Source organism: Microcaecilia unicolor, chromosome 9, assembly GCF_901765095.1.
Source record: "Microcaecilia unicolor chromosome 9, aMicUni1.1, whole genome shotgun sequence".
In the NCBI taxonomy this organism is placed as follows: domain Eukaryota; kingdom Metazoa; phylum Chordata; class Amphibia; order Gymnophiona; family Siphonopidae; genus Microcaecilia; species Microcaecilia unicolor.
Window position 1 is genome coordinate 189,524,276 of NC_044039.1, and position 18,294 is coordinate 189,542,569.

The window sequence follows — 18,294 nt, forward strand, 5'->3', positions numbered from 1 at the left end:
TCAACTAGTAGCAACAGAATCTCCACTAGTAGCAACATTCCAGAATCTCAAATAGTAGCAACATTCTATGTTCCACTGCACTAACCGCTAGGCTACTCCTCCACTAGCAACATTCCATGTAGAAGCCTGCCCTTGCAGATCAGCCGCGCAGGCTTCTGTTTCTGTGAGTCTGACGTCCTGCACGTACGTGCAGGACGTCAGACTCACAAAAACAGAAGCCTGCGCAGCCTTCTACATGGAATGTTGCTAGTGGAATAGCAACATTCCATGTAGAATCTCAAATAGTAAGAACAGAATCTCAAATAATTTATTTGGATTTTGCTCACACCCTTTTCAGTAGTAGCTTAAGGTGAGTTACATTCAGGTACTCTGGATATTTCTCTGTCCCAGGAGGGCTCACAATCTAAGTTTGTACCTGAGGCAATTGAGGGTTAAGTGTCTTGCCCAAGATCACCAGGAGCAGCAGTGGGATTTGAACTGTCCACCTCTGGATTACAAGACCAGTGCTCTAACCACTAGGCCACACCTCCACTAGTAGCAATATTCCATGTAGAATCTCAACTAGTAGCAACAGAATCTCCACTAGTAGCAACATTCCAGAATCTCAAATAGTAGCAACATTCTATGTTCCACTGCACTAACCGCTAGGCTACTCATCCACTAGCAACATTCCATGTAGAAGCCTGCCCTTGCAGATCAGCCGCGCAGGCTTCTGTTTCTGTGAGTCTGACGTCCTGCACGTACGTGCAGGACGTCAGACTCACAGAAACAGAAGCCTGCGCAGCCTTCTACATGGAATGTTGCTAGTGGAATAGCAACATTCCATGTAGAATCTCAAATAGTAAGAACAGAATCTCAAATAATTTATTTGGATTTTGCTCACACCCTTTTCAGTAGTAGCTTAAGGTGAGTTACATTCAGGTACTCTGGATATTTCTCTGTCCCAGGAGGGCTCACAATCTAAGTTTGTACCTGAGGCAACGGAGGGTTAAGTGACTCGCCCAAGATCACAAGGAGCAGCAGCAGCAGTGGGATTTGAACTGGCCACCTCTGGATTGCAAGACCAGTGCTCTAACCACTAGCGGAAGGTTCTGCTTAGAGGTTCAGACTTTTGAATTTTACCAATAAATGCATCAATGGATTGGCTTTCCCTTACCTTTCTGCTCTCATTCATCTCCGCCTCTATTCTGTTTCTTGTTCTTTTTCCATTTTCCTCAGTGCTCCTCACACCAAGCAAGCATCTTCGCCTTTCCTTGCCTTCTCCCTTCAGCCTTTGTACTAATGTGCAAGGTGCTCCCATAGTTAAGAACTCTTCAAACTAACAGATCCTGACTATTTTGGATTTGGATTTGCTCACACCTTTTTGGTAGACGCTCAAGGTGAGTTGTAATCAGGTACAGTGGGTATTTCCTATTTTACTGCCTGATATTCAAAAGAAGTTGGTTGCTTAAATTGAGGCACCCAAGATTCAGAATTGGGACTTGATATACTGCCTTTCTGTGTGTGGGGTTTTTTTTTTTTTTTGCAACAATATTCAAACCAGTTTACAGAGTATATACATGCAGGGGCGTAGCCAGACAGTAGATTTTGGGTGGGCCTAGTCAAGAAGTGGGTGGGCACCAAGTGTTCTCCCCACCCCCCCCCCCCCAATGCAATGAGGCCAGTATCAGCAGCTTAGGAAGCTTAGACTGCTGAAGTGGAGAGCAGTGTTTTCAGCACCATCAGGGGGAGGTCTTCAGCTGGCGGAGCTTGGGATCCCCACTAGCTAGCACTAAATATGTGCTGCTGTTGGGTGGGCCTGAGCCCTAAGTAGATGGGCCCTGGCCCACCCAGGCCCACCTGTGGCTACGCCACTGTATACATGTACTTATTTGTACCTGGGGCAATGGAGGGTTAAGTGACTTGCCCAGAGCCACAAGGAGCTGCACTGGGAATTGAGCCCACTTCCCCAGGATCAAACTCTGTTGCATTAACCACTAGGCTACTCCATTTGCCTACATTTGTCCCCCTATTTTCAGCCAGATTTTTCAGCTGAAAATTCACCTAAATGTAGGAGCTTAACAATTTTGGACCCAGTATTCAACTGTTGCAGTCAGCAGTTCAGTAAACTGCCAGCTGCTTGCTGTGATTAAAATGAAACCAAATATTTTGCACTGGTGCCTGGATATCGGCCAGCGCTGAATATCCAGTTTCAGAGGTGACCTGAAATTATTTTGATTTAAGCAACGTGCTGTGCTAGAATTTCCAACTGAAATTCACCACCGCATGCAGGTTGTTTATGGTAATGACTGTGTTGATATGAGTACTGCGGGTCACTGGGCCAAAAAATGTAAAGATTGTGGATGACCTGTGACAGCAATAGACATGTCTCACGCAAGACGGGTTGATGAACTCGTAAAGGACATTGGAGGAACACTCAAAACATTACATTTGTACCCTGAAAACTTGTGAAGAGTTCAGAAGAAATTTCGCTGTTACATAACAATGCTAGGCCTCACACAAAATACCACACAGGCAATTGCGAAGATGGGTCTCATAGTCTTATTATAATTTAGAAACCGATGGGTTTCATATAATATATATTCAACCTACAACTCCCATCTGCAAAATATGTGGAGCAGGAGGGATGCTTTTGATCATGAAAAACCATATTAGAAAATGATGGAGACAAAAGACTTCAGTAAACAAGGCTAAGCAATTTTAACGTATACACAATTGCCAGCTTCTGTCTATCACTTGTTGAAAAGACTCCATCTTTCAAAACAGCAAAAATGAAATTTCAAAAATACAGTCAGCCCTGTCTTTACAACTTCTGAATGTCACTTATCTGAAGTCATTGAAGAAAACAGCTGTTTCACAGATAAAAATCCCAACAGGTTCCTTGTTTTGCAAATCTCTGCTAGCTGCATCAGGGGAAAACTGGAGCTCTCTTATCATCAGTGTCAATGCAACACAACAGTCTTATCCCATCCATCGTACAGCCCAGACTTGGCACCATGGAATTTTCATCTTTTTCCAAAACTGAAGGGATACTCAGTGATGTTTCTAGGTCGTCTGCCACCTGGGACGGGTCGCCGCTGCACCCCCCTGGTGCATCACCTCCTCCCCCCAGCGATTCCCCCCCCCCAAGCACATCACTCTTACTTCCTGGGGGGTGGAGGGAGCAGTCATGCGGCTGTTGGCTCCGCCGGTTCCCTGCCCCAGAACAGGAAATAACATCAGAGGGAGCAGGGAACTGCCGGCAGGGCCACCCGGGGGGGGGGGGGGGGGGGCTGGGGGCAAAATACCCCTGGCCCAGGCCACCAAGGAGAGTCCTGTGCCAGAGTCTCTCGCTTTCTCCTGCTCCCAGGCCGCTGGTGCCGCAGTCCCATCTCCACCTGCCTACCCTCAGCTCCCTTCCATCTGTCATCCATCCCCCTGCATTTAATCTCTAAAGCAGCAGCGTAGCGCCTTCTCTGTGAAAGCAGCAGATCACCTGGGGCGGGCCTTCCCTCAGTGTGTCCCGCCCTCCTCTGATGTAACTTCCTATTTCTGCAAGGGCGGGACACAGTGAGAGAAGGCCCGCCTGAGGTGATCTGCTGCTTTCGCAGAGAAGGCGCTGCGCTGCTGCTTTAGAGATTTTTTTAAAAAATTTAAATGAAGGGGGTTGGATGTCAGGCAGAAGGGAGCAGAGGGTAGGTAGGTGGAGACTGGGAACTGCGGCTCCGGTGGCCTGGGAGCAGGAGAGGGAGGCGACAGCAGTAGCAATTGAGGGGTGGGAGCGTGGTGATCCTGGGGGGTGTGGCCTTGCCCCAGGCCCAGCTCAGTCTCTCAGCGGCCCTGACTGGTGGAGCCAGCAGCCACGTGGTTGCTCCCTGCACTCGGGGCAGACCGCCCCCACCGCCCTGTCCTTGGTACGCCACAGGGAATACTTTCAGGGGCATCAGTTCAAATTGAATAAAGAGGTGGAAAGGGCTGTGAGTAATTGGTTGAAGAGAGAAGATGTGCAGTTCTGTGTGGTGAATGGGGGCAACTATGTAGAAAAGTAAGTACATATAATAAAGAAGCAAATTTCAAGCACTATTTTAATTTGTTATTCATTACAAAATCTTCATTTAAACAAAAGCTATGGAGGTGGAGACATTATTTTCATTGCCAGAGAATGTGGTAAAAGCAGTTAGCTTAGCAGGGTTTAAAAAAAGGTTTGTATTATTTCCTAAACGAAAAGTCCATAAGCCATTATTAAGATGGACTTGGGAAAATCCACTGCTTATTTCTAGGATAAGCAGCATAAAATGTATTGTACTGTTTTGGGATCTCGCCAGGTACTTGTGACCTGGATTGGCCACTGTTGGAAACAGGATGCTGGGCTCAATGGACCTCCGGTTTGTCCCAGTATGGCAATACTTACTGTTCTTATGTAACCCTCACATTTCTAAGGTTAGTCATCCTTTAAACCACTAATAGGACTCTCCACTTTGTGAGGTGCTGGCTCTAGCATTGTGAACGAGGCAATGGACCTGTTGTAGTTTTGTTCTACAGTTTTTTTTTCTCTGTCTCTTTTTGGTTAAAAAATTCAATGCTTTTTTTTTTTTTTTAGTGTAAACCATTTCCCTCATTTGAAGTGCTCTTTTTCTGTTATTTCAGACCAATATCTTGATGATTTACTGTGCAGAGGGAAGTTCCTTGAAGCCTGTGAGCACATTCACAATCTAGATGAAACGGAAGAGAGAAAAGAGATACTCTATGAAGGAGTGGCCTGTGAAATGTGGCTGGTTGTAAGACAGGCTTTGTTTGGACAGGAGAATGACTGGCAACAGTTATGCTCAGTGATGGCGGTGCTGGAGTGGGAAGAAAACAAAAACCAAGAAAGTCTTAAACTTGCTAACGACTCGAGCTCTGCGTTAAAATGGAGTGAACAGTTGGAGAATCAGATAAAAAAGGAACTTAGAAGTCGAATTTCACGGTTTCCTCCTATGGACAATTCGGACGTAACAGCAGGAATTCAGACCCATTTTGAAAACCTTGAAAAAGCGTTCCTGCGGAACGTGGTGAGCAGCAGACTCCTCCAGGAAACGGGACTTCTGAACATTTACATGAAAAGCTATCAGGACTGTTTGCTTTCTCGCGCCTCTGCCTTGATCAGTGTCAGCTGCAGTCCAAAAGAATTCATAGTACTCTATAAATTGGGACGTGAGGCTTACGAAAAGTAAGTGATGTGATCCAGGTTTAGTCATTTTCTGGTCATGTGGCAGGTGCACACTGAGGATCTTAGGGGTCCTTTTACAAAGGCGCGCTGAAAAATGACTTACGGTAGTTTAGACGCAGGTTTTGGGCGCACGCCGATCCATTTTTCAGCACGCCTGTAACAAAGGTCTCTTTTTTTTTGCCGAAAATGGACATGCAGCAAAATGAAAATTGCTGCGCATCCATTTTGGGGTCTGAGACCTTACCACCAGCCGTAGACGTAGCGGTAAAGAATGTGGGCGGTAATGACCTACGTGAATCAAATGCCACTTGGCCCATGTCCGTTACGCGTGTCAGAAAATTAAAAAGATTTTTCAGACGCGCATAGCGGATGCGCACCAAAATTGAAATTACCGCAAGGTCCATGCAGTAAGTGGGCGGTAACTCCAATTTGGCTCATGTTCGGCGCGCGTAGGCACCTAAGCAGCTTAGTAAAAGGGGCCCTTAGAAACTGGAAAACGTATGTTTCCTTGTAGTTGAACACAGGATTGTCAACGTTTCATTTTAAAAGTCTCTGCCCCACTTTCTCTCTCCTCTACACTTTTTCCTTTTAAAACTGTTCTTTTAAAACAGTATTTTTAGTGTGTGTAGGAGGAAGTACAGTTATGTGCAAACATTTAGGCACTCCTGGTCAAACAGTATGTTTCAGGTTTCATCAAGGGGCATTTTTACTAATGAGCTAACGCTTAGCACTTAGCACAGGTTAACGGGCAAATGGAACACGTCTTCAGTGCAGTTTGCAGCAGCTGTTGGCGGCTTGCCAGCATTCTCCCTGCAGTTTCCACACAGACATTCATTCTAAGGCAGTGGCGTAGCTACGTGGGGCCAGGGGGGCCTGGGCCCCCATAGATTTGGCCCTGGACCCCCTGCCGATGACCCTCTCAAACCTCCCTCCCCCCGTGGCCCCATGTAGCTACGCCCCTGGTCCTCACCCCTTCCTGTGCTAAGCAGATAGCACCAGACTTTTACCACACTGGCTGTTTTAATGCATGCTAAATATTAGCACGGGCTTGCACTACAGCATGTGCTAAAACCCATGCTAACTGTGTAGCACACCTTAGTAAATATGTCCCTAAGAGGGTCTTTTACTAAGGCGCGCTACGTTTTCGTTGCGTGCTAAGATTGTGGGCGCGCTAAACGTTACAGATGCCAATGGATTCCTATGGGTGCCTGTAATGTTTAGCGCGCCCACAATTTTAGCGCGCGCTAAAATCGTGAGCGCGCCTTAGTAAAAGACGCCCTAAGAGAGCAGGAGATGACACAAATGCGATATGATACATAAACTCATCTTTCTGAAAATGTTAATGCGTCATTGCTATTTATTTGCAGACCACTGTAGGCCAGAAGCAAATGTTTGCGCACCTTTTCAATCAATGCATTGTAACTCCTTCCTTTGCACATAGGCTGTGCTGTTGCATTCCACCCCCCCCCCCCCAACTCTTCCTTGCAGAACAAGCTCAGGAATATTTTTAGGACTCCTTGCACGCACTGTTCCCTGAAATCTGTAAAAGCTACTAAAATTTGCGTGCGCAATTTAATTGAATAATGAGCTAATTAACACTGATAAATTGGATTGTTAACCAATTATTGGCACTAATTAGATTTAATTGAAATATACACACTCTAAATTTTATGCACGAGTTCAAAAAGGGAGCACGGAAATAGGAGGGTCATGGGACAGAACAGGGCCGTTCCTAACATTTACGCGCATTGTTATAGAATGAAGAGGATATGTGCCTAATTAAGGTGCGTACATTTGCATCACCTTTCAGCTGGTGCAAATGGCCGCACCTAAAGTTAGCTGCGATTCCCGGTCATAAGTGCTATTCTATAACTGCACCTAACTTTAAAGTGTGGTTTGTCGAATAGCACTTTTTCAGCACCATATATAGAATTCACCCCTGTGTCTTGGATCTCCCCACAAAAAATATTCAAGTCTGTGGTGTTTACCAGTATTGGTTTCCTGCTAGTAGCATCTTGAAGGTCTTCAGAACTGTTCTCAGGGTTGGGAAGGCCAGGGCTCTTACTTCCCTGCAGGTGCACAGCGGGAGGAAGAAAGATCAATGTCTCTTTCATTCTTCACACCCAGGCAGCTTGAAATTCAGCAGTGTAACCAGTCCAGATTGCGTTGCTGTGGATGAATACATGATGATTTGGTTTTGGCACCACATAGGTTTACAAAAGTTTGGTGAGGCTGTAGTCGTCCAGGGCTGTAAACACCAATCCAAAATCTTCCTCTTTCTTTCCAGTAAGTCCTTCATGGTTGATTCTGAAGAATGTTTTGGATCCTTGTCTTCCTCAAATATCCAGTCTTTTGCCAGCTTCAGTCTCTTCATTGACTGGACATATTTAGTTGAATCCATTCTTTCTTCCACCTGCATATTGTTTCCTGTGCCACTAACTGCCACACATAGAAACATGACGGCAGATAAAGGCCATATGACCCATCCAGTCTGTCCATCCTATGTAACCCCCAATTCTACCTGTTCCTAAGCGATCCCACATGCTTAACCCATGCCTTTTTAAACTCTGGAACAGTCCTCAACTCCACCTCCTCCACCGGGAGGCCATTCCACGCCTCCACCACCCTTTCTGTGAAATAATACTTCCTTAGGTTACTCCTAAGCCTATTCCCTCTTAACTTTGTCATATGCCCCCTCATTCCAGAGCTCTCCTTCATTTGAAAAAGGTTCTCTTGCTGTACATAAATGCCCTTGAGATATTTAAATGTTTCTATCATGTCTCCTCTCTCCCTCCTCTCTTCCAGCGTATACATGTCGCACCCATTCAGATTTCCTTCACTACAAATTCATGCTATCCTCCTTCCAGTCCTCACTATTCCTTGCCAAACAGGACTATTACACCCAATTGACTAATTCTCTCAGCTCTAACCCTCGTCGTCTCTTCGCCACCCTTAACTCCCTCCTCAAAGTGCCCTCCGCTCCCACCCCCCCCCCCTCACTCTCTCCTCAATCACTGGCTGACTACTTCCGCGACAAGGTGCAAAAGATCAACCTTGAGTTCACTACCAAGCCACCTCCTCCTCTTCACCCTTCAACCCTCTCCCTCAACCAACCAACCAACCCAGACCTCCTTCTCCTCCTTTCCTGATATCTCCGAGGAGGACACCGCCCGCCTTCTTTCCTCCTCAAAATGCACCACTTGTTCCTCTGATCCCATCCCCACCAACTTACTTAACACCATCTCTCCTACTATCACCCCCTCCATCTGTCATATCCTCAACCTCTCTCTCTCCACTGTAACTGTCCCCGACACCTTCAAGCATGCTGTAGTCACGCCACTCCTCAAAAAACCATCACTTGACCCTACCTGTCCCTCCAACTACCGCCCCATTTCCCTCCTACCCTTCCTCTCCAAGACACTTGAGCGCGCAGTCCACAGCCGCTGCCTTGATTTTCTCTCCTCTCATGCCATCCTCGATCCGCTTCAATCCGGTTTTCGCCCTCTTCACTCGACAGAAACGGCACTCTCTAAAGTCTGTAATGACCTGTTCCTTGCCAAATCCAGAGGCCACTACTCCATCCTCATCCTCCTGGATCTATCCGCCGCTTTTGACACTGTCAATCATGACTTACTTCTTGCCACACTGTCCTCATTTGGGTTCCAGGGCTCTGTCCTCTCCTGGTTCTCCTCCTATCTCTCCCACCGCACCTTCAAAGGTGGACGAGAGTTCGGGTGGTGTGTTCAGAGAGGAAAGGGTGAATTTTGCTGATGTTAAAGAGGAAGAAGCGACAGGTCTTGGCTATCTGCTGGATATGCGCAGAGAAGGAGAGAGAGGAGTCAAAGATGACTCCGAGGTTGCGGGCAGATGAGACGGGGAGGATGAGGGTGTTATCAACTGAGATAGAAAGCGGAGGAAGAGGAGAAGTGGGTTTTGGTGGAAAGACGATAAGCTCGGTCTTGGACATGTTCAGTTTCAGGTGGCGGTTGGACATCCAGGCAGCAATATCGGATAAGCAGGCCGATACCTTTGCCTGGGTCTCCGTGGTGATGTCTGGTGTGGAGAGATACAGTTGGGTGTCATCAGCATAGAGATGATACTGGAAACCATGAGATGAGATCAGGGAGCCCAGGGAAGAGGTGTAGATTGAGAAGAGAAGGGGTCCAAGGACCGATCCCTGGGGAACACCAACAGATAAGGGGATGGGGGTGGAGGAAGATCCATGAGAGTAAAAATCAGCAAATAATTATGTATTAAATTTGCAGAAAGATGTTTTGAGTTTAATTTTTGTACCAAATGTAGGTTGTGTAAGCTTCTGTTCACTCAGGGATCCATTAAAGCTTACAGATCGAGCCAGGGTTTCTGGCATCCTACAGTCACCACCACCCTATCTCCAGTGGAAGTCTTCACTTAGAGGCTGATTGATTTACAGTTTTTGTTATAGATTTGGCATTGAAACTGTACTGAAATCCAGCTTCAGATTTTAGGCAAAAATGCCTGTGCATTTTTGGTCAAAACTTGAAACTTTCTGTTCCCTCCCTCCCATGATCACTTCCCCCTCTCCAGGCCCTCCCCATGCTGATTCCAGGTGCAAGATTGCTGCCGGGTCCTTCCGCAGCAGTCATGGCAGCCATTGTGATGGAGCAGCTGTACAGGGCAGGAAGAGGTGGGGTATGTTCTTTCCCCCAAAGACGCCACTAGACCACCAAGCCTTCCTAAGGTAGGCCCAGGGAGGGCATATGGGTGGGCATATGGGACCCTTGCTGAATTCTTTCACAACAAGGTTGAAAAGATAAACCTTGCTTTCTCTACCTCACCACCTCTCCCTCCACTAGTCCGTTCCCCTCTCTCTCCTTCCCCTCATTCCCTTTCCTCCTTTCCTGAAGTTACTATTGAGGAAACTACACTTCTCCTTTCTTCCTCAAAATGTACCACCTGTTCCTCTGATCCCATTCCCACCCACCTTCTTAATGCCATCTCTCCTGCTATTATTCCTTTTATCTGTCACATTCTCAACCTCTCACTTTCCACTGCGACTGTCCCTGCTGCCTTTAAACATGCTGTGGTCACACCTCTCCTTAAGAAGCCTTCACTCGACCCTACTTGTCCCTCTAATTACCAACCCATCTCCCTCCTTCCTTTTCTCTCCAAATTACTTGAGCGTGCTGTTCACCGCCGCTGCCTTGATTTTCTCTCCTCACATGCTATTCTTGACCCACTACAATCTGGTTTTCGCCCTCTCCACGCAACCGAAACTGCACTTACTAAAGTCTCCAATGACCTATTACTGGCTAAATCCAGAGGTCAATATTCCATCCTCATTCTTCTTGATCTTTCCACTGCTTTTGACACTGTCCATCACAGCATACTTCTCGATACCCTGTCCTCACTTGGATTCCAGGGCTCTGTCCTTTCCTGGTTCTCTTCCTACCTCTCCCTCCGCACCTTTAGTGTTCACTCTGGTGGATCCTCTTGTACTTCTATCCCTCTGCCTGTCGGCGTACCTCAGGGTTCTGTTCTTGGTCCCCTCCTCTTTTCTATCTACACTTCTTCCCTTGGTTCATTAATCTCATCCCATGGCTTTTCCTACCATCTCTATGCTGATGACTCCCAAATCTACCCCTGATATCTCACCTTGCATCCAAACCAAAGTTTTAGCGTGCTTGTCTGACATTGTTGTCTGGATGTCTCAACGCCACCTGAAATTAAATATGACCAAAACCGAGCTTCTCATTTTCCCCCCCAAACCCACCTCCCCGCTCCTCCCAGTTTTCTATTTCTGTTGATGGCTCTCTCATTCTCCCTGTCTCCTCAGCTCGAAACCTTGGGGTCATCTTTGACTCTTCTCTCTCCTTCTCTGCTCATATCCAGCAGATTGCCAAGACCTGTCGTTTCTTTCTTTACAACATCCGTAATATCCGCCCCTTTCTTTCCGAGCACTCTACCAAAACCCTCATCCACACCCTTGTCACCTCTCGTTTAGATTACTGCAATCTGCTTCTTGCTGGCCTCCCACTTAGTCACCTCTCCCCTCTCCAGTCGGTTCAAAACTCTGCTGCCCGTCTCATCTTCCGCCAGGGTCGCTTTAGTCATACTACCCCTCTCCTCAAGACCCTTCACTGGCTCCCTATCCGTTTTCGCATCCTGTTCAAACTTCTTCTGCTAACCTATAAATGTTCTCACTCTGCTGCTCTCCAGTATCTCTCCACACTCGTCCATCCCTACACCCCTTCCCGTGCACTCCGCTCCATGGATAAATCCTTCTTATCTTTTCCCTTCTCCACTACTGCCAACTCCAGACTTCGCGCCTTCTGTCTTGCTGCACCCTACGCCTGGAATAAACTTCCTGAGCCCCTACGTCTTGCCCCATCCTTGGCCACCTTTAAATCTAGACAGAAAGCCCACCTCTTTAACATTGCTTTTGACTCGTAACCACTTGTAACCACTCGCCTCCACCTACCCTCCTCTCTTCTTTCCCGTTCACATTAATTGATTTGATTTGCTTACTTTATTTATTTTTTGTCTATTAGATTGTAAGCTCTTTGAGCAGGGACTGTCTTTCTTCTATGGTTGTGCAGCGCTGCGTACGCCTTGTAGCGCTATAGTAATGCTAAATAGTAGTAGTAAATAGTAGTAGTAGTAGGATGGGGGGGGGGAAGGGAGAGAAAAAGGATCCACTGCTTGTTGATGGAGGAAAGCCTGAACTTGAAAGCCTGAGTGCCTTGTTTTCAGGAAGTACAAGCTAAGAGGTCAGTACTGGAGAAGTCCATTCATTTGTTCAGTGTCTGGAATTTCCAGTTTCAGCATCTCATCTAAAGTCATGACCAAGTTCCAACATTCATAGATGCCAACTTTGTGGGTTCTCGAGCACCTGCAATATTTTGAGGTGGCACAGAGGCAAGTATATTGCTCCACCAGATGACTCCCGATAGTTAGTTTATGCAGTGTCTCGCTGCTGGCAACTCTCCCGCTCCCCGCGGCTCACTAGTGCTGCTAACTACATTGATCGCTGGTGATTAAAAGGATCTTGGTCTTCCCTATGATGCGTCCTGCCTCCTCTGATGCAACTTCCTGTTCCGCGAGGGCAGGACTCATCACAGGGAAGATTAAGATCTCGAGGCAGCACTTTTCAATCACTGTGGTATCTCTACCGGCAGCAGCGATCAAGGTAGTTAGCAGCACCAGTGAGCCTGGGGGGGGGGGGGGGGGGGGAGAGACGATAAAGGGGAGAAACAATGGATCTGCAGGGTTCAGAGGGAGGGAGACAGAGGTGCTGCTCTGCTGGATCAGGAAAGGGGAGAGGGGAGGGAAGGGGAGGGAGGGATGGACAGACAGACAGGAAGAGGCGCTGGACGGAAAGTGGAGAGGGATAGATGCTGGATCAACTTGAGGGGGGAGGAATAGAGAGAGACAGTGGGGGGGGGGGGGGGGAGAAGAAATAGGGAAAGAAAATGCTGGATGGAAGAGAGGGAGAGAGACACTGGGTGTGGGTGGGAAGCTACAGGGAGAGATTCTGGCCCCAGGGGGAAGAGAGAGGGGAGGGACAGGGAGGCAGAAGACATGCTGGGCATGGAGAGAGAAGGGATAGGAACATAGGTAATGCTGGATGGGGGGGGGGGGGGGGGAGAGCAGTGACACAGACACAGAGGAGTAATGCTGATCACAGGGGGAGGAGGAGGGATAGAGACAGGGACACAGAGGGGGAAATGCAGGATAGGGCAAGACACACACAAAGGGGAAACGCTGAATATAAGGGTTGGATCAGGACACTGAGAGGGCATATGCTGAAAATGGAGGAAGTTAAAGAACAGGGACACAGAGGGGAGTTGTTAGGATGGATAAGGAAACAGGAGGAGGATGGTAGACCTGGAGCAAGAAGAAATGTCAAATGGACAAGAAAAGAAACAGACGCAGAAAAGGGACACTGGGACCAAAAATAAAATGCTCAGACAACAAAGGTAGAACAAAGTATTTTATTCTGAATTTATTAATTGGAATACATCGGCTTTTGGAAATGCACATTTCTGATGTTTTGCATTTTAGTGTACATTTCTCTAGTATTGTTGTATACCGAGTCTGACTTCTTGAGGTTTTCAGTTCAGTTTTTTTGCGTTTATCTCTGGTCCCTTGTGATACATTTGTTGTGTCATGTGTTTTTCTTGTGTGACCACAGTGTGGTATTCTGCTAGCATGTGGTATCTGCGTACAGATCTTGTTTAGATTTGTTTTTCCACTAGGTAGTGTATTGGTGTTTTAAGCCCCAGTGTAGTTTCTACAGTGCTGCCTTTTCATACATCAGGTTGTAGCTTTTCATGTCCTGGAAGTTAGAAGTATTATGATATGGTAAGGTTTGTTTATTTATTTATTTATTTATTTCTATCCCACATTTTCCCAAACAGATCAGGTTCAATGTGGCTAACAGATCATTGAATTAACAATACCAAAAAAAGAATTTGAGTTGTACAAAGTATTTGTTCTATTCCTTTGAGTCCTGCTAGAGCAGTCTAGACCAACAGGTTGAGTCCCTCTACCAGCACACAGAAGTTCTGAGTGTGTTTGTGCTCAGGTTTTTGTATAGTGTAAAGATGTCTTTAAAAAGTGTGATTTGGATTTTAAAATGTGTAGGGAACAGTGCTTTGATGGTATAGTAATGTCTCGAGAATGGTGTGAAAGCTAAAGTTCGGGAAATGGAGCCTCATGTTATCTTTGAATGCAGTCTAAGAATTGCTATTTTTGTGGTGGCAGGCGGAGGGAGAATATTGGGTTGTGTTCAGCACCCCCAATCATTTTGAAAAGTTGTCTCCTATGCCTACGTTGCACTTGCAAATAGGATTCTGGCAGAAAATACTCCCGATGCAGGCTATACATGCCGAAACACGGCTGTGTTGGGTCAGTGTTTTATAAATAAAGATGATGTTGGAATGAACTTCTTAGCCACATTGCCTCTTCATTTGACAGTCACCGCTGTTTTTCAGAACAGGAAGTATACATCAGAGGAGGCAGGGCCTGGAAGAGATACAAAGCATGCATGAGTGGAGGTTCCATATCACACAGCTGTACTCAGTGATGCTAAAACCAAAGGGAAGGGGTTGCAAAGGGAGGTTTGAGGGGAGGGGCTGACCCCAGGGGGTTGGTGGCAAGAGGGAGATGCTGAACAATGTATGTGTGTGTGTGGGGGGGGGGGGGGGGGAGGCAGGCAAGACAATACTAAACTCATTTGAAAGTACAATATGTCACCTCTGTCCCCATTACTAAAATTGGGTAGAGAAGGTTGTCATACAGGATGGAGAAAGGGACACAGCTCTTAAATCAAGGACCATCTCAGAAAATCAAGGATGTCTGATAAGGGGGAAAAGGAAAGGGACTTGCTATAGCGTCTTTCTGTGGTTACATTCAAAGCAGTTTACATATTATCAGGGCTTTTTTTTGAGGGGGTACTGAGTACCGGCACCTTTTCCATTGTCTGCTAAAATTGACCTTTGGACCCCAAGCTTTAATGAAAGAGCTCCAGGCTCTACACACCAATTCTGCCTTGTCATAGTTTCTGTGATTGCTTGCAGGGGGCCTGGCTATTGTGGGGTGGGTCCCTCAGTGATCACCTCACCCCCGTAGGGTGGCCTAGCATTTGAGTACTGGCACCTTTTATGCTAGAAAAAATGCACTGCATATTATATGCAGGCACGTATTTTGTACCTGGAGCAATGAACCTAAATAAACTTAAAGTTGAAAAGTCAAGCTGCATATGCAGACAGGACAGACAGACATGATGGAATAGCAGTGCTTACGGCAGATCTTGGTGCCCCTCCCCCGCCATGCTTACTTTGCTTACCGTGTGGAGTCGGCCCCAGGTACCTGTAATTTTGCACATAACTGTATATTTTCAAATGAATAGGAATAAGGAAACAGTACTGATTTCTTTTCTTTAATCCTCTGACTGTCCTGTAGCACCCTTCGGATTATGAGACAGCAGCAAAGAACAGAAAGAAACCCTGGGCAATGGGAGAAAAGCTTGGGCCCCACAGATACTGCGTACAGTGACTGGATATCTACAACTGAGGAAAAGCTAATCAATGTCATACAGGTAAAATGATTATAGTGAGGAGTAGAAAATCACTTTTCTCGTGAATACCTACTGTTGGGAAACTGGAACAAGCTGCACTGTTACACATTCCTACATAGACACTACATGAAAGCAGAATCCTTCATCTCAGTAGCATATGCAAAACATGGACAGACCCTCATCTAATACAGAATACGGAGCCACAACAAAAAAACATACAAACAGAAATTGAAATAGAGACCCCCTCCACTCTGCCCAAGAAAGCCAGACTCAGTGCAATACTGGTAAAAGAGAAACAGAATGCATTTTCTCCTGTACTTTGCAAAATAGAAAAAATGAAAAAATGTACATTTTACAAAGCAGGTACATCTCAGTCCTTACAAAGTATTACATAAAAATATTTTTTTCTTTTCTACCTTTGTTGTCTGGGAATTTAATTTTCTAATTGGGCTGGTCCCAGTCTTTTTTTTTCCACGTTCCATGAGTCAGTCTTCCAAATTCTTTTCCAGGTTGGCCTTTCCACTTCTTCCTTTCCTTCTCTACATCTCACTGGCATTGATCTTTCATTTTATGTCCCCACTATCAAATAGCTGTATTTTTCTTCCTGAACTGCTGACTTAGAACATAATAGTAGCCAGACTGGGTCAGAACAATGGTCCATGTAGCCCAGTATCCTGTTTCCAACAGTGGCCAAGACAGATCATAAGTACCTGCAGAAACCCAAATTGTGGCAACACTCCATACTATAAATCCCAGGGCAAGCAGTTGCTTCCCATGTCTGGTTCAATAGCACACTATGGACTTTCCCTGAAGGAACTTGTCCAAACCTTTTTTAAACCTAGAACGCTAACCGCTGTTACCACATCCTCCAGCAAAGAGTTCCAGAGCTGGTGTTATAAAGATGGAATATATTGAATTTAAATGGAAGTAAAATTAAATTAAACTCTTTCATTGGGACATATGGAATCACATCTTCACTTCATCTGTTTTGTAGAAGTTTTTACATTGTAGATACTCAAATAGATTATTCTATTTTGAGACAAGTTTCAGGTACAAGTGTTTTTATAAGTCAAAATAAAAATAAATATTTTGTTTCATGCAGATTTCTTCTGTTTAAACATAACAGGCTGTAAGTCCCCAATGCAGTCCATTGGTTTTCTTATATTTTGTTCCTGTGATGACATATACTGTGCCAAAAATGAAAACTCTTCTCTCTATCTGGTCAATAATTAAAGGAATTGATTGTGAACACTATCAACCCTAAAAGGTTGTTTTGTGGCTGTACATGAGGAATTGTGATGTTGAATAAATAAGTGTGTTTGTATCCCTAGTCATGCATCCAAAGTGTATATAATCCTTTCAAGAAAGTCAGTTAATTGTTTAACTTATTAGTGGAGCATAACCACAGAGGCATGGTATGGTCCATTTTCAATATGGTAATACTAGGGCCCAGCTAAGGAACAGGTTATTTTGAGCTAGTTTTCCTTGTGCCATCACCATAGAATTCAGTTATATCATGGAAGCAAGTACATAGACATGTCTGAAACATTTGACAAAGTTGAAATTAGAATATATACTACCTGGAATTTAAAACTTTAGTGATGCCGCTTGTCCTGAAATCATAGCTATAAGTATAGACAATTATTCAAATATTATCACATGCACACACCAGAACAGGCATCTATACACACATTGCAAAACAACAACTTAGCTAGAACAGAAAAACATTACAAAATCCACAGCATGAAAATGTTACTAATATCCAGATATTTATAAAAGGAAGGAAAAAGCCTCAAAGATCTCAAAATCATACAGATTTAAAGAGCTAACTTGATCAAATGATCTTCTCCATTATTGGCAAAATACCTTCCCAATATTTATATCTTTTAATAGATCTCTTTTTGTCACTTTTTTTTAATTTTTTTTATTCTTTAATCAATAAAAAAAAGGTCTGAGAAAAATCTCTTATGTACTGTGCAACTTCTACAGAGTACATCCAAAACTTTTTATTTTCTCATTTCCATCTTCTAAAATTCTAGACAGATGTACAGATCAGCAGGGTCCAAAGCAGTCCAAAACAAGTAAAGAAACAACAGTTTATACCTAATTGTTCAACTGCCCTTAGGATTCATTCACCTTTGCATGTAAGGACTATAAAACAAAATTTAAAGCAAATACCCTTAATATGTAATACTTAGTAGCAATAATGAAACAATGATGAAATATTCAGTAGTAAGCAGCCTGAGCCAACAGATTTATTTTCCACTGAATATAATTAACTTCATTTTAACTTGGTGGCTAATAGTGTACTGAACATGACAATGTTACCACATTTAGACTGGCTGGCCAGAACTTCTGCATTAAGGACACCCTCCCCTCATTATTCAATACCTCTCCATGAAATATAGTAGTAATAAAAACGGCAAGTGCATTTTTATAATATACCATAATATATATATTTATATTGTTTCAAGCAAGTTCCAGTAATTGATATAATATACCACTGCAATCCACAAACAAAAGGAGCAAGTTCCCACATGCCATAATCTTTTGATGTAGGCACAGGAAAAAAAGATATTAAATACTCCCAGGTTTCAACCTAATTAATGTTTTTTTTTAATTATACTAAATAGTAAGTCTGATTGTTAAGCACCTGAAAACATCTCTACATGAATACAGGGAGTCCAGCCCCTCCAAATGACACGATTTAGAAGAAAGCAGTACTCTAACCCATGAAACCAAAACTTCCTGTGTATACACATCCCTATGCTGCACAAGCCGGCATGCTTAAAAATATAAGAAAAGAAGATCAAATAAAAATGCTACCAACAATTAAAATCAACAACGGTGATACAGCAGCTCCTCCTAGATTTGCTTGCTTTGAGTTAACGGCTGCGGGGAGCGGAGGAAAGGGAGAGAGACAGTACTACAGGCAAAAGGTAAAAGACGGCTACAGTGGTGGCTTGCCTTTCAATGTTTTGAGTTCGACGGTCGACCTCCTTGTTCACGTGGTTGCCTCCTCAACTTGGCTGCAACAAAAATGAAA

The 18,294-nt window shown here is 44.8% G+C and overlaps 1 protein-coding gene across 2 annotated transcripts in view; it reads left to right on the plus strand.

The window, feature by feature from the left end:
* Positions 1-18,294, plus strand: part of LOC115478072 (exocyst complex component 3-like) — a 142,551-nt gene that overhangs the window by 13,562 nt on the left and 110,695 nt on the right. For both annotated transcript variants that reach the window (XM_030215308.1, XM_030215306.1), the window contains exons 2-3: positions 4,627-5,188; positions 15,134-15,269. In XM_030215308.1, the coding sequence (XP_030071168.1) occupies positions 4,746-5,188; positions 15,134-15,269 (579 nt within the window). In that variant the 5' untranslated portion in view covers positions 4,627-4,745. The remainder of the gene's footprint in view (positions 1-4,626; positions 5,189-15,133; positions 15,270-18,294) is intronic.